We start from the raw sequence: 26,852 nt of genomic DNA, 5'->3' as shown, positions 1-26,852 counted from the left end.
CTCATGGCTGGGTTTGTTGCTTTTTTTTAAGCTTCAGCTTCAACAATTTCAGGATTATTAACTTTCCTTCTTTATATATTATTACAAAAATAGTTCTGCTACTGCTTTTTGTTTTGTTTTTTTGTTTTTTACAGTTTGTTGCACCAAACAAACTATTAGAGCACATTACCTTTGGGCTAAAGGACCTTTTACCTTTTTGTATTAATTAATGAAAGATGAAAGTCGTAGTCCGACAGGCCTGTGTATAAACACCATTTTAGTTTCTGTGTCACATAATATGTATGCGTTTTTAAGATGTTAGTTATAATTTTTTTGTGCACTTAGGTTGGTGGTTAGCACTGTTACCTCACAGCAAGAAGGTCCTGGATTCAAATTTCTTCTGTGTGAAGTTTGCATGTTCTCCAGATCTCTTTACTTTCCCCTGACTCTTGACTCTCCTAACATTAAAAAATATGTTTTTACCCACTAGATGGCAACAGTAGTGAGTAGATGCATTGCTGAAATGAAATGTAACTTTCCACAGAAGCACGTGTTATTCACACTACCAGCTGCATGACCGTATTACAACAACTGTTATGCAGGCCAGGAAGTGGAGTATTTAAATTGGTATCAGATGTATTTTTACCAATCAGTTTTAGGGTTCACAGTAGAAATATTACTTCAAAAAAGAAGTAGAACAGAAAGTATCAATGTCCAAATGCTCCATAAAGTAACAGCACATACCCTGATCAGTGTGGGAGTGCCTTGGCTCCTGAGAAGAGGAAATTTCTTTACGCGCGCATTTGCAATGTTGCTCCTTCCCCCATTTTTTTTCCCCCCTCTGCTCTTAGAGCCAAAGAGGAGCTCATGACCTTGTGAAAAGCTGCTTTTGGACTTGAACCAAGGAAGTTTGAACTTTTATCCTGTTACTTTTTTCTGGACAGAATACATTCATCTTCCTTCTAACTGTAATTAGGTGAGTACAAAGACTGGAGACGTGAGCTGCACGACTTCCCATTCCAAGACGGCAAAAGATGTCTAGCAAATTGCTGTTATAGCTACTGGTGACTATTAGTATTCATTACAGAAACAAGAAAACAAATAACATTTGCACATTTCTGCTTTAACCCTTATAGGTTGTATCTCTATTGTCATCTGCGCACATGTTGGTCGTTGTCACAGCACAGAGGAAATTTAAATGACTAGATGAAATGAGAGATCATCTCGGCTGCAGATGCTTGCTTGACTTTTTGTCCCAAGAAACAAAGTTAAATGGTCAGGGCATGATTTTACCAGCACAGAATGTCACCTCACGGAGCATTTTCTACATCAAATATAGTAGTTGCTCTGTTCACTACAAAGATAACACTCACTGTATTTGTACGCAAATTCATTGCTTTCGTTTACTGTTCTGATCTTCTAACCCGCTCTTTACTCTAAAAAGTAGTGACCTTGTCTGTTTTATCCAGCTTTCTTAATATGCAAAAAACAAGTCATTCAGAGATGTTAAAACAAAGCAGTGTGCATCATCAGAAGATATGAACTTATATAACAGATATGTTCCAACATGTGTGTGTGTCATGGTGAGATAAAGAAATGTGGGTGTTTCTTCGTGTAAAGCTTATATGCCAGTTACATTGAATCTTATCAACCAACTGAAACAGTTCTTAGGAGATGACATTTCTAACACCTAGACCACATTCAAAATATGTTTACATTACTTCATTTAGGTGACAGAGTGCTTAACAAATGTATTAGACCGCCTGTCATAAAAACATTTTTTAGAAATCTCTCAAAAATCTCCTTAAAACTAAGAAGTTATAGTGCTATTTATCAAGAATATAACAAACTGAATTCACATTTTTATACCCAAATTTGAGCCGGCACATTGGACTTCTCTGAAAAGTCTGAAATTAATCAACAAAGCAAGCAATATTAAACCACATAATTTTATCTCTTCGGGAATGTGAATAAATAACTGCAGTTTGGCATTTTTACTAAAATAAAAAATAAAAATCAACAAAAAAAAGCATACTACTTTTCAGCTTGAAAATTCACTAATAACAGCAATAATGGAATTTTAGCATTAAATATATGATTTAGATCTTAGAGCTTGTGCATACAGGTGGATTAACACATTACAGAAACACATTTGTCTTTACGTTTTAGTTTAGGTTAGCTTTCTTATGAACCTTCCATTTGGTGGTGATCCAGTAAATTTGCTGATCACTGCATACATGTATAAATGACAGGGATGTCTTCTGTTATTGATCAAAATGAAAATATTCGCCTTTCTGAGGTGTTTGAAGTGTGTGAGAACCTTTGAAAGATCTGTAAATGTGTCATGTTTTAATGACGTGCTCTTTTCCGGTAACGCTTGAATTCAGGTCTCAGGGTTTGTTTTCAATCAAGCGCACACACAACAAATCCACTCTTAAGCACCGCCACATGTGATCAGTCTTAAATAAGCACTTATCTCCTAAGCTAATTATAATCTGCATGACTTCCAGAGGGGAGGAAAACTGTTAGTGAATATCTATTAAAGCTATAATAAAACCCATCAGAGATGACACCCACCTTTCTGCTTGCATACTCTGCAATAACACGGCTAAGCTTTTGTTTAAAGACCAGAAGCCCTTCTGAATAATGAGTATGTGGGATTAGTGGAAGGTTTGAAGTACTGACTTTCTGTGAAATTCACATGTGATTTATTGCCTTGCTATACCCACTATTGTTCACACCTTTCCACTGCAACCACCTGGTGAGAGGATCCCTACAAAGCCTCTCCAACGTCAGCAGTACCTGTGTTGCTGGTTTAACAAAGGGTTAAGTATGGGTGTTCCCATTTCCTGCAGCTCTCCCTCCCAGCCTGACTAATCTCTCTCACTCTCTCCTCTCCTTACTATCAAGAAGATTTGGTGAGACTCCTAAGAACAAAGCTACATAGAACCACTAGAAGTCTGAAAATTGAATGAATCTACACAAGGATTTATTCTGTTAATATTCAGAAAAGAAACCTAGCTTTCTGTGGGAATCGCAAGGGTGAGTTGGAGCACAAATGCGTGTCCTTTAAGTGAGTTCCTTGTACAGAAGGGAAGGGCTAACTGTCAATAGTGAGCTGGTCTTGCATCAGACAAAAGCCATGTGGTAGCACTGCTGGATACTAAGATACAGTAATATATATGTATGATCATGTTTAACCTGATATGTTTTGATTTTTCTCATCATAAAGGTTGTCCATAGATGGGTTCATGTATCAGTTAAACATATTTAGTAATTACTAAAAGATGAACTCCCTGCAGAGGAGAAGCTTGGGTGTAAAATAAAAATTAGGACAAAAAACTCAAAGTATTTTTTTCTTGTTATAAGCTTTTTCCCCACTCTGTGGAAAAGCTGCTCTGAGGGCCAGTGAAAACTAAAATGTTGAACAAGCAGCTGGTGCGCTGGGTTTCACACACTCTTTTGCAACAAGGCTTGTTGCAACTTAAAAAAAAAGTCTTTAAATTTTGAGTTAAAAATTTATTTTTGTGGTAAGTCATGAACTAATTTAGACAAATTTTTGTTAAGGGAAGATACCAGAAATTGAACAGCTGGTTTCCCCCACCATTTGAAAGCCTGTCCCTGACATTTAGTCGTTGGTTTGTTGGTTGTGTGTGTTGGCTATGGGCCATGGGAAAGTTAGTGGGTATGTGGCTAAAGAAAGTTGCTCAAACCAAAGCTGACTTGAGGCCAATGAGCAGGGAAAGAGCTACTCTGTATTTAGACTAAAAAGCGCCATTTACACAGCAGTCCTTTGTTTATCTCAGTTGCCCACTGCTATCAAGCTCAGAGGTGTATGGTTTATTACACGTTTACAGGCCTTTTCAGTGCAGAGCGTAGGACATGTGAAATTCCAGTTTTGTGTGAAACTCTTAAGGAATGGCAAAATGTAGCGCAAGACTGACCTTAGGGGTCAGATGTGAAAACCCTGAGGGCAGTTTGGCTGAAAGAGAGGAGAAGTATCTCATGACCCTGTGGCAGGAGCACAGACCTACACTAATTTCCAGTGCAGTGTCTCCATGCCAGCTTTGTGTGGCTCATGGCAGATTAGAGCAACATAAGTCCTACAACAACATTTGTTATTTAAAGCCTTTAATTACACACAAGGATAAAATTGAATGGCGCCCTACGTGAAACCGCCAGTTTCCCGGGAATTTTATTTTGTGAATCAACTTAGCTGTCATTTATACTTTATCTATATATATTATGTAGGAAGGAGAACTTCAAATTAAGAGTTTACAAGGATTTTTGTTAAGTTTTTCTTGTCCTTTGCAAGAACAACAATCTAGTCGTTTCTCTTTAAAAGTACATTCCCAAGCAACTCCTTCATTCTCAGTTATTTTTGGGGGTTTTTTGGGGTTTTTTTAAGGAACCATATCTTCCCTCCAGAAAACGACCATACAATTAAACAACACCAACAAAGTCTGCTTTAGGAAGCCAGAATTAAATCTAACAACTTCAACATATATCATAGAAAATGTATAAGGCGCAATGTACAAAAGCACACGACGAGGTCAACCTGCACATTTTTGTTTTTTCATAAATAATGGAAAGTTGAGAAGCCTGGTGCATGGACCATGTTGGAATGTTATGTATGCAGAGTAAAAACAACTAGAGTTGTCATCATACCCTCTGCTAGCATGAATATTTCCAAATTTAGGCAAATACTTTTTATGTGAATATGTCTATTTAAAAGTCTGAAAACTGCTCTTTTTTTATTTCAGCAATTACATCAACCAACCCAACCAAAATGGAGCTTCAGAAGATGAACGGACACAGCAAAGACGATGGGTAAGACTTAGGGACTGATTGGGTGTATCTTATCACACCAATCGGGTCAAAATTAAACTCAGGGACGTTCTAAATTTCGTCTACCAAATGTGAGTGTTTTACAGCTTTTTAAGCTCATTCTACTTCCTAGTTTTAGCTCACTTTTAATCTTTGGTTGCAGGTTTGATCCAATCGATGCCTTGGCCGAGCAGGAGGAGTTTCTCCCACATAAACCTGGTGCAAAGAAAGAAACCCACTTTACAGATGTGAGTGCTTCTTTGTTTTAGTAAACTGAAATACAGTAAATACTATGTAATTTCTGTCTGTGAACTCAAATGGCATCCTCTGTTGTCCTCTTGCTGCAGTTCGAGGGAAAGACTTCGTTTGGCATGTCCATCTTTAACCTCAGTAATGCCATAATGGGCAGTGGGATCCTGGGACTGGCTTATGCAATGTCCAACACAGGGATCTTGCTTTTTATGTGAGTCTCCAAGCCAAACAGAAAACCCCAGTTTTCGCTGAACTTTGTGCCCTTTGTCACTATGCGTGTGTGTGTGTGTGTGTGTGTGTGTGTGTGTGTGTGTGTGTGTGTGTGTGTGTGTGTGTGTGTGTGTGTGTATGTTTCCACTCATATAGGAGAATGTATTTGCTCACACTGATGTGCTGAAATTGTGTCTTTTTTTTTTTGCAAACTGAATTACAGCAGATTGATTTCAGCTTCTTGTGATTTATATTTAGTAACTGGGTAAAGTAGAATGTGTGCTCTCCTAGAGGCTACAGCAGGGCTGTTTATCATGTGAGCATTTGGGCATATAAACTATAGACTGACACAGCTAAGGTTTCTGCAAACTGAAGTCGTTTTGTTTAGGACTGAGAGTTAATAGTTTTTCTTAGAAGCTAACGGTCTTTGCTTTTCTCTTATTTTAAAGATCATTTTTGTTCCTTTTCTCTAGAGAATGGTTTCTTTGTTTTCTATTTAAACTGTGTTTGTCTTTCACTGTAAGGTCACAGTTTGCAATAGTAGATACAGATGGGATATATTTAATAGAGGGTCCTTATAAGGCCAGAAGTAGAGCCTCACCAGTGTGTATCATCTTGTTCTTTGTGTTTATTTGTGTTTGGGCAGGTTTGTGTGATGGCAAGGGGATAACTGATGTTTCTGTCCGTGACCTATCGGTGTACATCAACAGCTACATACAACTTCTAATGTGCAAACTGTGATCTGTCAGATTGTACATTAGAGCTCATGCACATGCGGCTTCTCTAAATCAGACTTGAGTGGTTAAATATAGACCCCACTGATCAGATCCAAGACACGCCTGGTTGGATCAGACCTGTGCTATGTGGCAGGGGGAAGGGAGGTAACGGCTGACTGGAGAGTCAGTCTCTCAAAGCCAAACTCTCTTGTGTGAGTGGGAAAAAACAACAACTAAAAAACAAAATGACAACAATCACAAGAACTTCAGAGTAACAGAATAGTTTTGTGAATATGTTTTTTTTAAAAGAATGTAAATGTCTTATGTGTTTCAGAATCCTGTTGGTCTGCATTGCTCTTCTGTCCGCATATTCAATTCATCTTCTGCTAAAAAGTGCTGGAGTTGTGGGTAAGGCAGAGAATTACCAAGCATGTAGCCACAGAGCAATTTGTATGTTGATAGCTTGAACGCATACACAGAGTTTATGTGTTTTCAGGCATCCGGGCTTATGAGCAGCTTGGAAATCGGGCTTTTGGCCACCCAGGGAAAATGCTGGCTGCTGTCATCATAACAGTACATAACATTGGAGGTAATGTCGTAAATTTTCCTTCCATTTCCTTTACCTCTGACGCCGGTCATAAAACTATATATACCGGTAAATATAAATATGAACGCAAAATACGTTTGTTTTGGTTTCTTTTCAGCTATGTCAAGCTATCTCTTCATCGTAAAGTCTGAGCTCCCACTGGTTATTCAAGCTTTCTTCGGTAAACAGGAGAACACGGGGTGAGTGTGAAAGCAATTTTCTAACTTAGAGTCACATAAATCAGTTTCATTTTTGTTTAGGAACACACTAATTTTTTTTTTGACATCTGTTCTTTTGGCTGTCTCTTAGAGAGTGGTTCTTGAATGGAAACTACTTGATCATCATAGTTAGTGTTCTCATCATCTTTCCTCTAGCACTCATGAAACACCTTGGTATGTTTTTCATTCTGTTGCACATTTTCTTTTTCTTTTTTTGCAATTATTAGTATTACTACTCATCTTCCCCTACTTGCATCATGTTTACACTATCCTTTGTTCTGCCTTGTTTTCATATCCTGCATTAATTAAATTAAAGTGACATTATTGCCTCCTTTTCTCTCTCTACTGTCTAAGACCATGAATAACGTTAACATTGTGCTGTTATTGCGATCCAGGTTACCTTGGCTATACCAGCGGTTTCTCGCTCTCCTGTATGGTGTTTTTTCTCATTTCGGTGAGACATTAAAGATACATACAATATAACCCACCGCGCTTCTGTTAAATATTTATCTTTGATTAAGCTATGAGCATGTCTCCCCAGGTGATATACAAGAAATTCAACATCCCATGTCCACTGGCAGATGATCATCATAACAAAACTGCTGCTGAGCATTACAGTGTTGATTCTACAGCAGATGGCTTCTGTGATTCCAAGCTATTTACCATGAACCCACAGGTTAGTGAACAAACATTTTCACGGTGCCTGTGCCTAGTTTCCTGCTGTGTCATGTGTATTTTTATTTAATGATTTGCACAGCACGTTATATTTTTTGCACCGGAGTGTATTAAGTCAACGAAACTAAGGTGTGTTATGTCAACAGCAGCGTTAAGAATATAGCAACCATAACTGTGTTACTGACCTTTGCTGTGTTTTGGCTGTAGACGGCATACACCATCCCAATTTTGGCTTTTGCCTTTGTCTGCCACCCAGAAGTGCTACCAATCTACACTGAGCTCCGAAAGTAAGTTTTGATTTTTGATTTTTTTACTGCTTCACACTGTAAGTTTTCAAGACAAATTATTGTAATTTATCGGTTTTGCTTTACTCTAGTGCCACCAAGAAACGCATGCAGAATGTTGCTAACATCTCCATCCTGGCCATGTTTGTCATGTATCTGCTGACAGCTCTTTTTGGTTACCTCACTTTTTATGGTAAGATGTGACCTTTCATGGCTATACAAGTGAATGGTCACTTTGTTATTCTGCTTTGAAGTGTTGTGAGATTTAACTTACAGTATTGTGAAAGAAGGAAACCACGCAAGATACTGTATATAAAAGGCTGTCTGCTTCTCTGTGTCTAGGCGCTGTGGAGTCAGAGCTGTTACACACCTATATTCGCGTGGACCCACTGGATGTCTTGATCCTCTGTGTACGCCTGGCTGTGCTTGTAGCTGTAACTCTGACTGTTCCTGTGGTTCTCTTCCCGGTAAGACATCAGTGATATTAGTTTAAGATAATAATTGCATAAAAGAGAAGAAGAATGTTTATACAAGATGTTGTTTAAGGGCACATGTACTATGAGAGCAAAAGGCTTAACTTTCCATATTCTTTCCATATGCTTTCATATGATGCTATAGGGACATTAAAGTGGGTGTGACTGTGGGTCCACATATAAAAATGTGTAATGGCATGATTGACAAATTTTTAGCCAATGATTGTACAACTTCACAGATAAATAGATAATCCTCCATTTTGAAACCCTGTCTGAATAAGATTTACTTTTTTTTAAATTCAATATGACCATAATGAGTGACTGAGCCCAAAAAGTGAACCAGGAAGTTTTTACACAGGTCAAGATAGAAGTTTTCCCATAGACTACTATAGGACTAAGTCTTTTGCAGCCACATATATCGCCATCTGGTGGCATTCAGATCAGAAATTGGCTTAAAGCACTTCTGCAAAATATGCTTCTTTTTTTTATCCTAGAAGCTACATCCGTATTTTATACTATCTATATATGTGGCTAGGTAGTTGCTAGGTAACATGATAAGTTTTACCTGTAAGTCAGGTTTGGCTGTTCAGCTCTTGATCGTGTCAGATTAGGTGGTGACCAAAAAAACACAGACATATGCACATGCACACACAGAGAGATAGTTTTTGAGTTTTTGTGTATTATACAAAGAAAAATGCAGTAATATAGATTTTAAAAAATTGAATAAAACTAACAGAAGGGTAGCAATTAGTCTGGTAATTGACTATTTTCTACATTAGTTAATTGTTAAAGAAATATACAGACCATTGGCTAAGTAAAAACAAACAACAAACATAATCACCCTTGACATCTGAACGAACCTAAAGATACTGTAGCTATTTATTAAATCGGTTTTCAAGTCTGTTGTCTATGTAACAGTTATAACTGGCATCATGTGAGTGAGGCAGAAGTGATTCATGATTCCTTGTGTGAGTAAATTATACTGACCTGAATATACTGGGCCCAGTATTGAGCCCAGTGGCACTCCAAGGCAACAGTTATTTTGAAGAATTTCATTTTTAAACTTATCTGTTAGATAGGCCTGAGAAAACTTTAATATTTTTGGACAATTTTTACCCAGGTTCACACAGGTTAGAATTATGCTGCAAGTTCATAGTAAACACAAGGACACATAGCATTAAGCAGTCTATAGTCCCAACTTCTGTAATGCTTCCTAACAGTGTTCCTATCTCAGCCATAAAATCCTAACATCACAAATCAATAACTGCTAATGTGGACTCTGCATCACATAACTGGCTCTGCCAAATGAAAATAATTAATGTACTGAAAAAGTTTGACTCTTTCAGTGCTGTGCCACAGTAGAACGATGAAACCCAAAACAACTCTTTCACTTTCAGGAGTGTATTGACTATAAGGACTTTTTTTTAACTTAACCTTCTTTAACTAATTTAAGAAGTATTAATAGTTGACTGTTTGACAGACAATTTTTTAATGGAATAAAACATTTTAGTAGGAATTTTAAGAATGCGCAGTCTAAGCCCTTTAGAGTTAAATTATAGAGACTGACATAGTAGCGAGCTAAATGAAGGGAGGGTGACATCTTTGAAGCCTTTGCTTAAGGATTGTGACCAGGATCAGCTACTGTACAGCTACAGCTTGCTAGTTAACACGTTGTATTATTATTTCTTAACTACGTAAAAACCATACTGCAAAAATGATAAGTTGTGGTTTAAACAGGGAACTACTGTGACCAACGAGCCTGCTTTTGTTGTGAGCTCTAAAGGTAATGCCAAGTTTTTTCACAAAAACATGCTAGCTGGTTCTAGTTTAAAGGTTAAGCTAGCTTAATACTAAATATACAAATATGAAAGTAGTATCCAGCTGAGCATATTTCACCCACCCTTTAACTATTTGTTAAAGAGGTAGAAAAATGCTTCTGAATGTCCCTCTTTAACCTGAAACTTTAAACTATGTTAAGGTCTCGATTTTCAACATAATAAACTATTTTTTTTAGCAAATGTGAGAAAACACCCATTAAAAGATTTGGATAAAGTTGACTTTACCCAACAGCTTCTTAATAGCTGTTCATTTAATACTACTTAAAGCAATGAACCTAAATCAGGTTTAAAAGATTATCAGTCTTAATATTTGTCATCTGATCTTATTCTTCATTTTCTTACTGTCTGCAGATCCGCAAGGCCGTGCTTCAGATCTTCTTCGCTGACAAGCCTTTCCACTGGGTTAGACACATTGGCATTGCCTTTTGTCTCCTGGTCGTGGTCAATCTTCTTGTTATCCTGGTGCCCTCCATCCGTGACATCTTTGGCATTATTGGTATGTTTACACAGCAAAAATGCAGCTGCTCAGTTCCGAAATTGGGGCTATTCTTGACTCTATATGGGATTTTTTTTTACAAGCTTCGGTTAAAATCATAAATCTCTAAGTTCATGATAGTACAAATAGAAAAAATATGTATATATTGATCATTTGGAAGAATTGCGAGAAGAAAGCTTCTTCTTTCTAAAGAACATAACAACATGACATGCGTCGGAACAAATGACTCCTGGAACAATGTCCTTTGGATGGATGAGATTAAAATGGAGCTATCTGGCCATAATGCACAGTGCCGTATTTGAAAAACAAAAAAAAAACACAGCATATTAGCACAAATACCTCATACCAACTATCAAGCATGGTGGTGGAGGGGTGATGATTTGGGCCAACCATGAACTTCTCTGTATGCCAGAGAATTCTGGAATCAAATATGAGGCCATCTGTCTGACAAATAAGGCTTGGCCCAAATTGGCTCATGCAACACGACAGTGATTCCAAACACACCAGGAAATCTACAGCCGAAATAACTAAAATGGCCCAGTCAAAATGCAGACCTCAACCCATCTAAAATATGGATGCATAAATAAATGCCTACTAACCTCAGTGAAATTAAACAACATAGTGTACATAGAGTATAATTTTTTTTTTTTACAGGACTTCATAGTCTACATTCAAACTGACTTTTTCATATAACTGTAACAGATGTCATTTTCCTTTTATTCTTGGCTGTTTTATGAACAAAAATGTGTTTTATGGTTGAGTATAAAAAGGTTTAGTAAAATATTTTTATTATACTGACTAGATCATCTGTAAATCATGCTATGAATTATTTCTACACAGCAAAATCTCCAGTGTTAAATTAACACTGGAGAGTGTCTATATGGGTCCACACCTCTGAGTGTTAAATACAACACTGTTGAGTGTTAAATTAACACTTTTGACAGTGTTATATGTTTAAAAGTAACCTAGTCAGTTTTGAAGATTAACAAAGACTAACACTGAGCAGTGCTGATTTTCTAACACTGGAAAATAACTCAAAATGTTAGAAATATTCCAGTGTTAGAAAATCAGCACTGCTGAGTGTTAGTCTTTGTTAATCTTCAAAACTGACTAGGTTACTTTTAAACATATAACACTGTCAAAAGTGTTAATTTAAAACAGTGTTGTATTTAACACTCAGAGGTGTGGACCCATATAGACACTCTCTAGTGTTAATTTAACACTGGAGATTTTGCTGTGTAATAAATAAACTCACTTATTTATTCTGTGCTATCATCTACAGGAGCCACATCTGCCCCCAGCCTCATTTTCATCCTACCCGCAATTTTCTATATCCGAATTGTTCCTGAAGACCAGGAACCCCTGCGGTCAAGATCTAAGATTCAGGTATATCCTTCCTCTATCAAAGATGGTATTAACTGTTCTTGGTCATGTTAATCTCCATATATTAGCTTTTATCTGTTCTTAATACACATGTTGTTTTCTTATCCTTTATTACTGCAGGCCATATGCTTCGCTGCATTGGGATTTGTCTTCATGGTCATGAGTTTGTCATTTATTATCATTGACTGGGTGACTGGAGAGAGTCAAAGTGTAGGTGGGCACTAGCTGCTATAACTGAACAGAGGTACTGCACACAGAACGTCAACCAAAGCCCTCTTTTTCATTAAATTAGCCCCATCTTCTCATCCAAAGCCAAACTAGAAAGTTTGACTACACAAGATGAAGGATAACGTGAAGAGCCTTCGCCTACATCAAAAAAAACAGGAAAGTGTTTTTACATGTGATGGAGCAGGCGATATGTCCTGTACCGGAGGAGAGAACACAAATGTATGAAAATACAAAGCAAAGTGTTCTGCCTCGATCAGTCCTGTCACAGCTCAAACTAAGGATTTTGTTTGGGGTCATATATAGATTTGCAGCAAATGCTTTGAATGAGAAAAAAAGTGGAAATTCCGTTTTTGGATGTGGACAGTTCCTTGGAATTGCTCAGTCAATGTCTACATTTCACAAATCTACTTCCCTACCATGTCAGATTTTACAGAACTTACATGTATTAGTTTTGTAAGGCAATATTTTCTTTGCCTGAGACATTTGTCAGCTATGGTTTACTTTTACTTTTATGACTGACAAATCTGCCATTTCCCCAAACTTTACCGTTTCAGCTAATTATGGCCTTCGAGGGTTAGTCTGCAGTTCCACACAAACAACTGCTTATGATCAAAAATGTTTTCAGTGAATTTAACATGGATTCTAATCAATGCGTTTAATGTGATATTTCATCCATTTAAAAAAAAATTACTGTCACAATTATGGTCATCGTGAAGTTTCCCAGTGACCTGGCAAAATACGGTGCAATTTATGGGATTTCTTTTTTTGTTTTTTGCTGCTGTTCATGAAGGTCAAACAGACAGTCATGTGTGAGAGGTTTGTGAAAACCGAAACAAAGTTTTTATGTGAGCCTGAACATCCATAATTGAAAACCAAAGAATCTATTTATTATGTCACATTGTGAAAGTGTTTCTTTTTCTTTCTTTTTTTTAACATGCTTGGCAAAGACCAGTTAAAGTTGTACATGAATTCATCCAGTGTTATAAATGCTGCGTATGTTTAATCAGTACCAGAAACTTTTCATTGTGTTCAATAATGGCTTCAAAGTGGACCTGTTATGCTTTCACTGTTTTTATCTCAGTCATATACATAACTCTTACAAGGGGTGTGCTCATCTTAAACAAGTTTGAAGTACTGAGGTTAGCAAGTCCAAGTAATCCTGAGAGCAGAAAGCTCAGACTTCAGACTGCTCTAAATGCTCATTTCCTTATTTGTGACAGTTTTTAGCTGCTGCTGCATAAGATCTTTATTTGCTGTTTGAACCATCTGCTGTTCAAAACCTCTGTTTGCAAAGGACAGTTGGTCAGAAAGAAGTCTGTTGAAAGGACTTTGGGTGCTCTGGACCATCTGAGGGCTTGCAGTAAAGTCCACTAAGCATTATTTCAAATGAAGCATGCAAAGCTGTTCTAATAGACTGAAATACTCAAAATACGAAGCACAGTGGGTCCTCTTTAAGCAAGAATTAGTGAAGTCCTTTTTTTGTTTTTAAAATGTGACTAAGAGACCTGTTAACATTGTAATTCATCCTGTACATTTTTAAATTAATTTGAATGTTGTTAACTGTCAATAAAATGTGTTTTATTTGTACATAATCGTCTCTTTTTTAAAAAATTTGTATAAGAGGTCGCATAAACTCAGCGTATCTAAAAGAACGTTACTTGAGGAGGAGAGATATAACATTGCACTTCCTCCTTCTGAAAATGGAAGTAACACGTTTGTGCTCTGGGTCTGAGCGAGAGAAGAAAAAATGTGGTCGTTCATTTCCGGCTTTGAGTTGATGTGTGCAAAGAAGGGAGAAGAGAAACTTCCTTGACTGTAGAGCTAACTATAGAGAGTATTCTGTTGCAAGGGCGCTTGTTCAAATGCTGTGCATACAGTAGTTTAGGATAACCGGTTTTATCACAGGACTATGAGTCGTGGATCTAAAACTAAAACAGAGAGCACTCAAAGCTTTCTGCTGAGCCCACAGGAGAATGACAAGCTGGAGGAGCTGCTGGGCAGAAGGTGTGCTGTAAGTTCTTAGCTGACCCGGGAGGGGATTACCAACTGAAAGAATGTCGCTCTGCTTTATCTGTCTTGACTTGTATCCTTTTCGTTAAAAGCGTTTACCTTAAAAGAAGGCGGCGTACACTGGAGTACACATCATTCTAATTGATGCACAGTTTAACAATGGGTTGGGGACTGTTATACTTTTAACACAGCATTGTTGTACCATCATTTTCTCAACTCTCTTTTGGCAGATTATTTTCTTAATGCTTTTAGTCGCTTTATTTTTGGTCCATTTGAAGGCCTGTCTTATTTTACTCTATATTTTTGAAATCTATTGATAGTTTTTGTGAATTCAAGCATTATTTGCTGACATTAGGTCATCAAAAAGTAGGTAGCTGTAACAGGAAATGGTGGCTGAACCAATTCTTCCTCTGCTGTCAGAATTAGTCACTATGCTCAGCTTTGGCCTTGTTCAGTTCTTGCTTTTGGCCTCTGAGGTAAACAATAGCGTTTACAGTTGTGACCCCGCCATAATAACAAAACACTAGATGTGCACAAGCTACACATTTTAATTACGTAGAAGGCTGCATTGAAAAACTAGGAGCATCACAAACTTTAAGCCTTATCTGAACAAATGAAAGCAGATGAGGAAGTTTATTCTCACTGCAAAGCTGCAAATTTACATATGAACTGTAATAAAGAGCTCTCAAGTTTCCTATCAGCTCTGAGCTCTTTTCATTGTCTGTCTTGTCTATGTGTTCAGTCCATGGCCACCGCAGTCGCACAGCTGTTCATGGCTCTACCTAACAGTTCATCCATGTGGAGCTTGCAGCACACTGGGGTGGCCTGTTTCGTCAAAGACAACCCTCAGCGCTCCTATTTCATACGGATGTTTGATTTAAAGGTAACCCCCTACATAATGGGTCCCGTATTAGATAGCTTAGATTAAGTTTCTAATCTCACAAGACCGACATATTAATTCACTCTTTTTACAGGTCGGGAGTGTGGTTTGGGAGCAGGAGCTCTACAACCAAATTGTGTACTCAGCCCCAAAGCCATTCTTTCATACCTTTCCTGCTGATGTAAGCACGCCCCTTGTTTTAGCTCATCTTAAAGCTGTAATTATGATGTGATGTGGTGCAATTACTTCTGGTGTAATCATCACTATGGGTCAAAAATCATCAATCTTGATTCTGTGTGCGTTTGTTATACACTGTAGGACTGCCAGGTCGGACTGAACTTCTGTGATCTGCAGGAAGCAGACCTATTCCAAACTGCTGTTCAGGAAAAAATCAACCAAAGAAACACCCGTCAAGGTCAGTGAGGCCACAGCCTTTCACTGCTTTGATGTCTCATTTTAGAATGGGAAAGCAAAGAATACATTTGAAATATTATGGTTACCACTTACTCACAATTTATTTGTGTATAGATGGTTTGAGATTAATATATATGTTTGAGAAAGCACTGTGGGGGAAAAACAAACAAACATTAAAATCACACTAAATGAGGAAGTTTTTTTTTATTTTTATCAAGTACCCTATTCTAGTACTCTTAGAAAAAAATCGCTTCCAGGCTGATACGTGGTTATATATGAAACAAGTCGTTCATTTGTTTCAACGGCTGTGTGTGGGGTTTATGCAAAATGGTTTCTCTCACCTCTCTCACAGATAAGAAACAGCGCCCCCCGCACACTAGTGGTAAGATGGCAAAAACTTCAAAACAGTATGCTGTGTAAACGTGGCAAACTGTAGTGCTACATATAATTTTCTGTTTTCTTTCACTGCAGACAGAAGTTCCCTGCCTCCACTCCCACCTGAAAAAGGTGTGCAACTGCTGTCTTTGCTGTGTACCTTTTACTATTGATACATAAAATGAAACATACTAGGAACATATTAACCAGTGTGCTAATCTGGACGTCTTCCAAAAACAGGACCTAGTGGCCCTCCTTCTTTTCACATGGCCACAGTGGACATTCAAAACCCAGATATCCAGTCTTCACGCTATCGCTCGGTGCCTACACCTGCTGCTGCCTCTGCTGCGACAGGCAAAGGAAAGAAGGACAAGAAGAAGAAGCAGAAAAAAGGCCCCAAGCTCTCCAAAGCAGACATAGGAGCACCTAGTGGATTTAAGTAAGTGTATGACTCGCTGAAAATGAAGTTTTATCAGAGGTTTTAGAGCAATGTTCATATTTTGTTGTTTAAATTTAACTTCAATAAACTGTTTCCTTCTTCTTTCCTTCCGTCAGGCATGTAAGTCATGTGGGGTGGGACCCTAACAACCTGGACCCTGACCTGATGCGGCTGCTGTCTCAAGCTGGCATTAGTGAAGCTGAAATGAGGGATGAAAGAACCTCTCAGCTCATCTATAATGTAATTGAACAGTCAGGAGGGATGGAGGCAGTCAAAAGGGAGGCGAACAGATCAGGTTAGACTCTCACTGCCTCGTTTTTGACTCAGTTAACTATCTCACTGTTCCAAACAGGCTGATCTCGTTGTTAAACCGTGGATGAGTTGTAATATATGTTTATACCTTCTTCCACTCAATTGTAGCTACAGGACCTCCACCTCCTCCACCTGGCAGACAGGGGCCCCTCCCTCCGCTACCAGGCTCTAGCCCCTCTGCTCCAACCCCTCCACCCCAGCGAGGCCGTTCTGGCCCCCTGCCTCCCATTCCAGGTCATTCACAGCGAGCAGGCCCGCCTCCCCAGCCACCTCCTTCTCGTGGATCTTTACCACCCCCTCCTCCATCAAGCCGAAGCGGCCCTCCGCCACCCCCGCCATCACATGCTCCACCTCCTCCATCTTCAAGGTCTCCTCATGCCCCACCTCCCATGTCTTCCCACGGCGCTCCTCCTCCTCCACCACCAAGCCAGCGCTCCGCAGGTTTTCCACCTCCTCCTGTCCCGTCTACACCCAGCAGAGGGGTTGGTGGTGGAGGAGGAGGAGGAGGAGGAGGGGGAGGGGGCCCACCTCCTCCTCCTCCACCACCACCACCGCCACCTCCCCAAACTTCAGTTTCTTCAGATTTCCCTCCTCCTCCTCCCATATCTGGCGGTGCACCACGACCTACTTCCGCCTCCATTGGTGGAGGAGACAGCAGAGGAGCTTTGCTGGATCAGATCCGACTCGGGAAAAAACTGAGAAATGTAAAGAAACTCTGCTTTCTCAAGAACATCTGTTACATAAGTCAAACGTCTTGATTTTCATGCTGCAACATGCCGAGATATTTGTAGAGCGTACTGACGTTTACATTTTGTCCTCCTGTGGTGTTGTGTATTACAGGTAACAGACGACCCTAATCCAGCTCCACCTGCATCAGCAGAGTCAGGTGAAGGCATTGTCGGTGCTCTCATGATGGTCATGCAGAAGAGAAGCAAAGTCATCCATTCCTCTGGTAAATATTACACTACCAGTAACATCTTTTTATGTACACTCTGGTCTCTTTATTAGGTACACCTGTTCAGCTGCTTATTAATGCAAATATCTAATCATCCAATCTCATAGCACTAAATCAGTACATTTAGGCATGTAGGCAAGACCACCTACTGAAGCTCAAACTGAGCATCAGGATAATGAAGAAAGGTGATTTAAGTAAGCGGATATGACATGTTTTGGTGTTGGTGCCGAATGGGCTGGTCAGAGTGTTGCATAAACCGCTGATATACTGATGTTTTCCTGCACAATCATCTCTGGTTCACGTACAAAATATCAGGAAGTTATTTGGATGAACTGCTGGGTAGCAGGAGCAAACCTCTGGGGCAAACATGTCTCGTTAAAGTTAGAGGAGAATGGCCAGACTGCTTTGAGCTGTTAGGAAGGCAGCAGTAACAGAAATACTCACTAGCTGCAATCAAGGTAGGAGCATCTCTGAACACATCCAAACTCCAATCTTGAAGAAGATGAGCTGCAGCAGCAGAAGACCACACTAGGCGTCACTTCCCAAGCTCTGATCTCATTCCAATAGCTCACCTTTGTAATGTGGTGGAACAGGAGATTTGCGTCATGGATGTGAAGCTGACAAATCTGCAGGAACTGTATGATGCTATCATGCAAATATGGATCAAAATCTCTGTGAAATCTTTCCAGTAACTTGCTGAAAAACTAAAGCAGTTCTGAAGGAAAAAGGGGGTCCAAACCAGTGCGAGCTAGGTGTACCTAATAAAGTGGTGCGTGAGTGTATGCATGCATGAGTTAAACCATCAGAGCTACAAACACTTTATATTTGTTCTGTCTTTCAGATGAAAGTGAAGATGACGGTGGGGATGACGATGATGATGACGATGAATGGGATGACTGATCTAGCTGTTCTTGTTTTTTGTGAATTTTCCACTTGCTTGAGTTCTGATGTTTGTTTTAACCCCATGAACTGTTACACTGTTATATGCGATGATCTGTTACAGATTTGTTAACTGCAAACTGGAGTATAGCTTGGATATGTGATAAAGTACTGTTTGTAGGGGATTCGTTAAAAAAATGAAATAAAATGAAAGAAATATTTCAATATGAAAGATCGAAAGGAACAAATTGATGAGAATTCTGAAATGCTTATATTTTTTTCTAACACTTCCAGTGTAGGATTCATCAGCATCACAACACATAGCAGAGGTGAAAAGCGGCTCCGAGTGGAAAATATGCTTAAAGAGCCATTTAAAAAAGACACAAACCCAAAAACCAACCTGTGACTACAGCTTATGACAGAACACCAACAATACTAAATCTGAGCCAGTTTCGTTCCCATTTTTATAACATACTATACATAAAAAAAAAGTAGGTTCCTGTATCATATTCTCAAACATCTGTGCAAAAATCCCCAGTTCCCTCAAATACCACCACCTACAAAGTGCATGACTGGAAGAACACTGTACGCTATACATAGCCTCAATACTCACATACTGTAGGTCACTAATGCACAGGACAGTAAGGGAGTCATTGTATGACAAAATCCAATGGAATTAGCTTAACATAAAACAATACACCTTACAAACATCGTAACACACCAGAAAACAGAACAGTTAAATGTACAACTTGCAACAAACAACAACAGTACGCATGCAAAATATGCATTCTTGTCATCGTTATGCAAGAGCAATCCAATGACTGCATCACGACCTTATATATTATATTCACAATCAATATATTACATTTCTGTTTCAAGATACTTAAAAGAGAACATACTTGTGTTTTTGCGTGTTGGAGCCCGTTAGCTATATCTTACATATACTTTACATCACAGTCATTCTTTGTCCAAATCAACACCAAAGTGTGTGTGAAATATGTGATCAACCCCAATGTGCAGTCTGTTATTCATTCATTTTTTTTAACCACATTGGTAATACAGCTGTGTTTTGGAGAATAGAAATGTATGCTACAACTTAGAATGTGGTCATCAGTAGTGTAAAATATATTTCATATGTATTTACTGGGCTGGCGTTTGCAAAACCACCAATACACGTTAAGGACAGAAAGACAGCATCGCCTGCCTAATGAATAGAAGTGACACCCAAAGATGTGTCAAATGAAAGTCCACCATAAAGTCTATACAGGCCAGTGCCGGACAGTGTTGGTCCCGTCTCCTAGCCGAGCCCTTGGTCCTGGCTTTCTGTGTGCCTGCGGCTGGTGCGCTTACGCTGCTGCTGCTGTTTGGGACTGATTTGTTCCCAGTAGGACTGACAGTACTGGTTGATCAGTCTAATCTCAGGCGGGAATGGTGTAGAGGCGAGGGAGGACTGCGAGTATGGCCGTGTCTGATGGGTTTTTGGCTCTTCGTCCTCGTCTTGAGCGGTGAGAGCTAAAACGATGTCTCGGTCAAGGATGCGCAGCGCAATGCGGGTCACCGTGTGTTTAAAGTTGTTTTCAGTGGCGAGGCAGTGGTAGAGCCCAGCGTCTGTTTGGTTGAGAGACTTCAGAAGGATGCCGTGGTTGGTCTTAACAACCCCTCCGGCACGGTTGAGCTGAAGGAAAAAGGGTGAAACAGCAGATAAGTCAAAGAAAGGGAACAAGTTTAAATAATAATTTTAAATAATAGGGCAAATAATTGTCCTGTGGAAACACAGAAACAGCCTCTTATATAAAAGGTAGCAAAATGCACGTGTTCTTATTTTAATATGTAAAATTATTTTGCTTTATATACACAGGGTCTGCTGTTGCTTACAGCATTGTGTGGCTATTTCTAAGCTGGAAGAAGGGACTTTTTTTCTTTGTTGCCAGTGATCACAAACCTCGATACTTACTGGAAAAAAATAAACTCTCAGCAATAAAAGCAATAAAGATAGTTACCAAAAAGTGAAGTGATTCCTTTTGCATCTTTAAAAAAAAAAGGAAAAAGAAAAAAGATTGCTCTTCCTCACCACTTTCCTCTTTCCTTCTCTCTGGAAGAGCCACTTTACTGTGGCCTGGGGAGAACGAGGATGACACTCCAAGAAGGTGCTGCTGCCCTCTACTCCAAACTGCACTGTCTCTCTCAGACGTTTCTCAACTGGACATTTAAATGGTAAAAAAAAATTAAGTTAAAAAAAATGCTAAATTTTGAAGTTTACATCATTTTAAAAACACATAAAATTGCCACACCTTTGGCGTTAAAGCCTCTGCACTGCCTCAGCGGGTCGCCGTGTTTAACGTCCTGTCTTCTGCTTCTCCTGAGACAGAATTCAAATTCAAATTCATTGAAATTTGACGTTATATTGTCACATCCTTACTTTATAGTATAGAGGTTTGTGAGACGTCCCTAACCTTTTGGTTGATGGCGTGAAAGCAGAGCAACTCTCTCCATCCCAGGCACAGTAGGGGTCCCGAGCCAGACAGCAGTCAGAGCAGGCCCTGCCGTACACCCCGCAGCGGTGAAGCGACACTTGGGTCAGCCCTGCGTCTGATGACACGTACAGCTGTTGCTGTGGCAACACAAGCAAAAAAAACAAACAAAAAACTCAGCAAGTGTCTGTGGGGCATTTGTTTTAATACATGCAAAGAAATGTATATGACCAGGTTAGATTTGTCTTACTCTTTTAGATGATATTTTCATAGTCTTGACTGGTGCTCTGGTCTAAAAACGTATTAAAAAAAGAAAAATGTAAAAATAAATGACCCCTTTTCTTAGAACACACTGCACTGTGTACTTTTTAGGACCACACATTTAGACATACCCGAAAAACCTCCACTTCCTCTAGTGTCAACTCCTCCATGCTTGTTGGGTCCTTAGGCAAAACTATTACCTTTTGCACAGTGCCTCGATCTAGAAGTATGAATGAATTATGATCAAAAACAACATTTGCATGAAAAAAAAGAAAGAAATCAACTTCAACCGAGCATGTGCAATCATCCCTGAAGTTGTCTCACCTGTCCCCAGGAAGAGCACTTCATAGCGCCCATCAACAGCATCCACCTGATCCACCACCAGGGCAGTGTACCTATAGTCCACACCAGTTCTCACCACCAGGGGGCGGCGATGGATAGGGTAAACTGAATGAAACATGAGGGGATGGGCTCTGATGAAATTCACAGCCTCATCTGAAAAGTTCTTTGAGGATCGGATACCAGGAGTGAAGGTTCCTCCCGGACACTGGGTGGAAAAAAAAAGGAGGGGAGATTTCGTGTGCATCATCTGGTGACTTCCTTTTGATTTAAATTTCAGCATCTGGGTTTTATTCCATTGTGTCATTTTGGACATTACGTGACAGAAACCTACCGTTCCAGGCCTTGGGTAGGGAATCTTGCCAGTGTACTCTGTCCATTGATAATTATGGCCATGTTTGTGGGCAAACGGTCCGTTGAATACGTTGCGGATATCAGCCATCGAGTAAACACAGACTGCTGATCCCTTGAACACAGAGCTTGAGCACAAACAGACAATTAAGGTAATAAGTAGAGGTAGGAGACAGCTTGCACCCTACCCATGAAATTAAGTTATGTCCACAAAAATGTGTGAAAATAAAAACTGAGTTAATGAGATTGAATGAGAAGTGAATTCATTGGGCGAGTCTCCAAATATGTCTCACCCTGCTGTAGTGAAGAGAACGTACACCATAGGGTTTCGTTCATCCTGCGTTGGCTGTATAAACACATCCCCTATTAAAAGAATGACATGCAAATCAATAACGCTATAGGCAAGTTATAATGCAACCAGTTTAAACACAGTGCTTATTTTATTATGACTTTACGTAGTTCGTCAAATCGTGTCTCCACTCCGTCTTCTCCTATCACCGAACAGATAAGACGAGCCTTCAGGAACGTCGTCCAGCGGTTCACCAGGGACTTCTGTCCTCCTTCGTCATTCTAGACAGGAAAGAAATTAGGTCAATGCATTTTATATTAAAAAGGTGAGCTGCTTATAGTTTCACAACTTGCGCAGTGTGCTTTGGCTCACCAGACACACTCTTCCCACCCTGGCTAAAACAGTGGGACTCGCCCCGCCGCTGGAGTCTAGACTCTTCTCTCGGAAAAAGAAGTACAGTTTGTCGTCATTCTTTTCTGCACTGTCAGGGATCTGCTGGATTCGAATAAACACAGGCTCTGGAGGATAAAAACAGATAAGCAGAGAGAGGATTGAGGCAAGTGGTTGTCAAAAAAATGAACGGAGCAATAACCTGTAATCAGTAATATTTACCTACTCAGACCCACACTTACTCACCGTTGAGCCATCTGGAGTCATACTGCTCTGTCCTGATTGCCGTTCTTCCTCCCATGGTCCTAAACACAGCAGCATCTGTACTCATGAAGTCGATATGTACCCCTGCATATAGATTACCATCTGCACAGGTGGGACAGTAAAAAAACAGGGTGGTAAAACAGTAGCTTAAGGAGTTTGAGAAGGAATTTAGTGGGTTTTTTTCTGGCTATAAATCAGTCATGTCTTACTGATCAAAACTGCAACATTCTCCTGTTTGGGATCATAGGAACATTTTCCCTTCCCCGAATCCACATACCCAGGGACCAGCCTAAACAGGTAGTCCTGCAGAGGCAGATTAGATAGTCAGTATGCATGAAAATAGACCGCTAAGACATCACAAGGGAGCATTGGAAATCATAAACAAATCAGCGCCCCGGGTGGTAGCTGTGAAATATTTAGCGAGGACAAAGCTGGAGGGGTTTTGCTGTAAATGCCTCTAAGGGAACGGTAATCGTCTTGTTCACCTCTGCCCTCCAGCCTCTGTTGATGAATGTGCAGATGGGTTGGTACGCTCCTGTTCCACAAGTGTAGAGGTGGGTGCGGTTCCACGGCTCTATCAACCGCACAAAGTTGGCACATTCACCCTGACAAAGGAGAGTAAGACAAATGGAATCCAAACACTGTATCTTGAAAGCAGGAGCCTCCAACTTTTTTGAAAGAACAGGATGTAAATACTTGACGCTACCTGTTTTCCCTTTCCTGTCATCTGACATTCTCCCTTTCTCTTAGCAGATGCTGGCCAGTGGATCTGTTGTTCCAAAAGCACAAATAGCCCCAAACAGTGAATTATTAAGGATCAATGCACTCTGAGACTAAATACCACATACCAAATGGCAGAGCGGATTTAGGAAGAAAGGAATTTATACACACTATGAGTGGCTCCTTGTTAACATTGTGCATGTCCAGAGCCACCAGGTACTCCCGGCTGCCCAAGTACAGACGTCCCTGGTCCTGATCCATCAGAAGTACACGGTAATCGCTGGTATTGAAGGTGAAGCTGAAGGGTCGTGCCGCTCTTGTGTCCATCAGTTCTGTTTGGAAAGTGTTGCCAGTTTGTTAAAAAATAATTACAACTTCGCCACTCGGAAAAACCAGCGTCATGTGGAGAAAATCCAGTCATATTATTCCTTTTATGCTTTTACCATGTTTCATTACAGACTTGGATGAACTTATGGTCCCTTAAACAGCATACTTCTCACTTGTGTGCAGGAAAATGTGTGTCACAGATTAAATATAACTCAACTTAGAGCATTTTAGGAAACATTTTCGCTTTTAAGATCTTAATATTTTATGCGTCCTGGCTGTCTGATTGAGTTTAAGGCACCGCGTGCCCTGTGGAGTTAGACGAAAAAGCGAGTCCCTTAGGAAACACGGTCAGTGGAACTCACGGCTAATTCTTAAGATCAGATTTGTGTTCAGCAGAGCGTAACCTGTTAAGACATGCAGTGAAAAATGTTTCCCCCTTTTTTGTTCTCCTGAAAACCCCGATTAGGCTATTTTCATCTGCTGCAAGACAAATGGACTCTACTGTGGAGGACTTTACTTCTGAAAGTTTCCATTCTTTCATCTAACAACTAGTTTAAACACATACAAAGTAAGACTCGCTCATACATCTGTGTCATGTGCAAAATTCTGACCACCATATGTGCACACTGTGACATGGCACACTCATGGTAAAGACAGCAGGATTATATATTGACAAATGTTCACAGAGACCCTTAGAAGTGGGCTTACAGGGAATCAAGAGGAAGCACAATCTCTATTTACATCAAAGCACCTTCCATTTTCCTTTTGAGGCCCGTGTTAACAGGATGCAGTCAAGGTGCAACAAAAATAAGCTATGCAATCGGATCTCCGGGCAACATGGGATGGAGTCTCAGAGGTGGGATGAGGTCTGGTTCTGTTCCCAAGAGGTGAACACAGGATAACAAGCTTCTGGACAAGCGCCACATCACTGGGTCATAGTGGATTCACTGAACAGGCTAAATGTAGAAACACCACACCCCTATACATGTCTCCATTCTCCAAAAATAGCAAACAATGTACTGCCATCATCTGGTAAACATTCAGCAAACACTTACCCCCTGACAACATTCTGACACTGACAGGGAAACACTGGGAAGGACACACAATTCAAGTATGAAGCCACAGCTGGGCCACTATGAGCTCTCGTGTTACAGCTTGACAACATATTGTCACTAAGGCACTAATGACTGCTGCCATTTACTGTAGTCCCAGACGTCTCTCGAGTATTAGCTAACTGCTGACAGCACTGCGAGGGCATAAGATTCTAAAACATGGCTTCAGTTACACTGCCGATTCTGCTCTCTAGCAACACTAATTCAACCGATTTACAGTTATTCCCATTTCGGCGCTTATGACTGATACAACTTCCCAGCAGCAGGGAAGTCAGTGTAGTGTTCCTTTCCTCTCCAGGCCTCCTGTACCCCCAGAGTGTCACTCAGCCCGGCTCATTCGTTCAGAAGAGTCACATGTCCTCCAGCCTCCTCAAAAACCTCCTCCACAGGCGCCTCAAGGGAACAAAGAGACTCGCTGTCACAAACAATGAACAATAAATCCTTGGAGTCGCAGAAAAGAATTGCAGAGTAAATCCAACTTTTTTCTTTTCCTTTTTTTGTTTGGTATTAGGGGGAAGGGTGACTTAAGTCTGCGAACGTACTCTTACGAACAATCTAGCGTTCACCTTTCAGCTCCTACAAACATCCTCCTGAAAGTGAAATTGTCAAGGACAGCTCCTGACAGATGTGAATTCCTTTTTCTGAGAGGAACACGATCAAGTTCAAGACCGAGCTTGCGCAACTGGTCAGACTTCTACTTTGTTCAAACTGCTGCAAAAACTCACTGGTATGTATAAGCTGTTTACCAAAAGGGGATTAGCGTTAAAAGTCACGCAAAAATGCACAGCAATTACTTTCTCGAGCCCCAAATGGAAAGTGTCTCCGTATGCAAGAGCTGTCAACAGCGTGTCTTTGGTGTTACAAAATCAGCTGAATTCAAAACAGCACTGGCTATAAAGCACAGATCCCGTGATTAGTTCACCTCGAATCTGCCTCAGGTGGCTTTTCTTGAAATTGTACCAAATCATAAATGTTTCCCATTAAATCGCTGCACTAGAAGAACGTAATGAAGCAAGCATGTCAGCACTGCCTAGACCTGACCTGCAAACAGAAGGTTCTGACTCAACTCCACATGAAAGCGCTCGGGAACGTTATAAATCTCACTCACACCTCTAATTCTCACTTACACGAAGTTCAGGTGTGATGCCCGCATGTGTGTGTTTGTGTGTCTTTCTGCGAGTTTAAGTGACAACATGATAGGGATGCAGAAAATACCTGTAATCATCCGACATTGTTTGGATCAAAGGTGTCTTCCACATATTTGTAACACGAATCTCTGCTATTATAGTTAATGACGACAGGGAACAGACAACACGGGAAAATCCCAAACACCTGCGAAAAAAAGCTTCAAAGAAAACACTATCTGCCCCATCTCAAATCTACTCTGGCTTTCAAAAAGGTCATGATCAAATTTCAGCTGTTTCCTTCTTGTGTCAGACCGTCAGACGTCAAAAAACAAAGAACTGACAGGCCACACTGTAGTGCGTGTGGATTTCAGGGTGTGGGGACAAATTGTTGAAGGGCACTACCAGTATCCACACGTAATATCCACCTTTTGTTTTCAGCGTTGCACAGTTTGACGTGTGGCAGGAAATACGTTCTTTACATATGCATGAAAAGGAAATAGAACCGCTAGTTCGGATGCGCGCGTGGGTGTATGAGTTTTTGCGCAAGCGAGTGGCTTTGCGGGAGAAACCAAAAAAGTACAATAAACTATTACGATAATCCCCGCTGACAGAAGAGTTCTAGTTAATCTGAACGAACTCACCTTTAAAGGAGAGGCGAACCCGAGGAGCAGACTGCTGCACGCCCAAGCTTCTGCAAACACAGAGGGCCAAAAGGAGGAGCTGGGCTCCAGATGCTGTCATGGTAACAGTCACGCAGGTAGCCCACAGAGAT

At 40.2% G+C, this 26,852-nt stretch overlaps 3 protein-coding genes across 6 annotated transcripts; 2 read left to right on the top strand and 1 right to left on the bottom strand.

Moving 5' to 3' along the window:
• Nucleotides 1-718: 718 nt before the first annotated feature.
• Nucleotides 719-13,735, top strand: LOC146610898 (sodium-coupled neutral amino acid transporter 3-like). 2 transcript variants are annotated; one of them, XM_085343812.1, is made up of 16 exons: nt 719-955; nt 4,743-4,809; nt 4,970-5,054; nt 5,154-5,269; nt 6,319-6,392; nt 6,481-6,573; nt 6,689-6,770; nt 6,880-6,962; nt 7,184-7,242; nt 7,330-7,464; nt 7,671-7,750; nt 7,840-7,940; nt 8,090-8,214; nt 10,410-10,554; nt 11,837-11,940; nt 12,058-13,735. In XM_085343812.1, the coding sequence occupies exons 2-16, from the start codon at nt 4,769-4,771 to the stop codon at nt 12,160-12,162; spliced, it is 1,428 nt and encodes a 475-aa protein (XP_085199938.1). In that variant the 5' UTR covers nt 719-955; nt 4,743-4,768; the 3' UTR covers nt 12,163-13,735. The 2 variants fall into 2 exon arrangements, with proteins under 2 accessions (XP_085199938.1, XP_085199937.1); XM_085343811.1 differs by lacking the exon at nt 719-955 and adding an exon at nt 2,052-3,021.
• A 339-nt stretch (nt 13,736-14,074) lies between these two features.
• On the top strand, nt 14,075-18,450 carry LOC146610897 (actin nucleation-promoting factor WAS-like). 3 transcript variants are annotated; one of them, XM_085345432.1, is made up of 11 exons: nt 14,075-14,176; nt 14,918-15,058; nt 15,150-15,236; nt 15,374-15,470; nt 15,822-15,848; nt 15,941-15,976; nt 16,085-16,283; nt 16,400-16,578; nt 16,710-17,299; nt 17,436-17,547; nt 18,392-18,450. In XM_085345432.1, exons 1-11 carry the CDS (start codon nt 14,075-14,077, stop codon nt 18,448-18,450), a joined length of 1,629 nt encoding a protein of 542 aa, XP_085201558.1. The 3 variants fall into 3 exon arrangements, with proteins under 3 accessions (XP_085201558.1, XP_085201557.1, XP_085201556.1); XM_085345431.1 differs by having other exon boundaries at nt 15,822-15,851; XM_085345430.1 differs by having other exon boundaries at nt 15,822-15,851; nt 16,704-17,299.
• A 1,261-nt stretch (nt 18,451-19,711) lies between these two features.
• LOC146610896 (semaphorin-3F-like) lies at nt 19,712-26,852 on the bottom strand. Its single transcript, XM_085345429.1, has 17 exons — nt 26,722-26,852; nt 23,686-23,846; nt 23,501-23,563; nt 23,280-23,399; nt 23,004-23,097; nt 22,777-22,896; nt 22,513-22,658; nt 22,307-22,421; nt 22,145-22,214; nt 21,835-21,979; nt 21,486-21,708; nt 21,293-21,381; nt 21,151-21,192; nt 20,883-21,040; nt 20,721-20,788; nt 20,501-20,628; nt 19,712-20,104 (listed from the first exon to the last, which is right to left on the bottom strand). The coding sequence occupies exons 1-17, from the start codon at nt 26,819-26,821 to the stop codon at nt 19,727-19,729; spliced, it is 2,220 nt and encodes a 739-aa protein (XP_085201555.1). The 5' UTR covers nt 26,822-26,852; the 3' UTR covers nt 19,712-19,726.

Source organism: Diplotaxodon limnothrissa, linkage group LG20 (assembly GCF_057381915.1).
Source record: "Diplotaxodon limnothrissa isolate DT_005_m linkage group LG20, D_limnothrissa_male_GT1.1, whole genome shotgun sequence".
Lineage (NCBI taxonomy): Eukaryota > Metazoa > Chordata > Actinopteri > Cichliformes > Cichlidae > Diplotaxodon > Diplotaxodon limnothrissa.
Note: the sequence above shows the minus strand (reverse complement) of the source record. Positions and strands in the feature narration are given on the sequence as shown.

Excerpts from the sequence above, each read along its gene's own strand:
- LOC146610898 (XM_085343812.1), top strand. The coding sequence starts at position 4,769 with ATGGAGCTTCAGAAGATGAACGGACACAGCAAAGACGATGG. Across the intron at positions 7,243-7,329 it reads TGGTGTTTTTTCTCATTTCG|GTGATATACAAGAAATTCAA; the intron begins GTGAGACATTAA and ends ATGTCTCCCCAG. Across the intron at positions 8,215-10,409 it reads TTCCTGTGGTTCTCTTCCCG|ATCCGCAAGGCCGTGCTTCA; the intron begins GTAAGACATCAG and ends TACTGTCTGCAG.
- LOC146610897 (XM_085345430.1), top strand. The coding sequence starts at position 14,075 with ATGAGTCGTGGATCTAAAACTAAAACAGAGAGCACTCAAAGCTTTCTG. Across the intron at positions 15,471-15,821 it reads CCAAAGAAACACCCGTCAAG|ATAAGAAACAGCGCCCCCCG; the intron begins GTCAGTGAGGCC and ends CCTCTCTCACAG. Across the intron at positions 17,548-18,391 it reads CAAAGTCATCCATTCCTCTG|ATGAAAGTGAAGATGACGGT; the intron begins GTAAATATTACA and ends TCTGTCTTTCAG.
- LOC146610896 (XM_085345429.1), bottom strand. The coding sequence starts at position 26,821 with ATGACAGCATCTGGAGCCCAGCTCCTCCTTTTGGCCCTCTGTGTTTGC. Across the intron at positions 23,098-23,279 it reads ACAGAGGCTGGAGGGCAGAG|GACTACCTGTTTAGGCTGGT; the intron begins GTGAACAAGACG and ends CTGCCTCTGCAG. Across the intron at positions 22,659-22,776 it reads TGACTCCAGATGGCTCAACG|AGCCTGTGTTTATTCGAATC; the intron begins GTGAGTAAGTGT and ends TTTATCCTCCAG.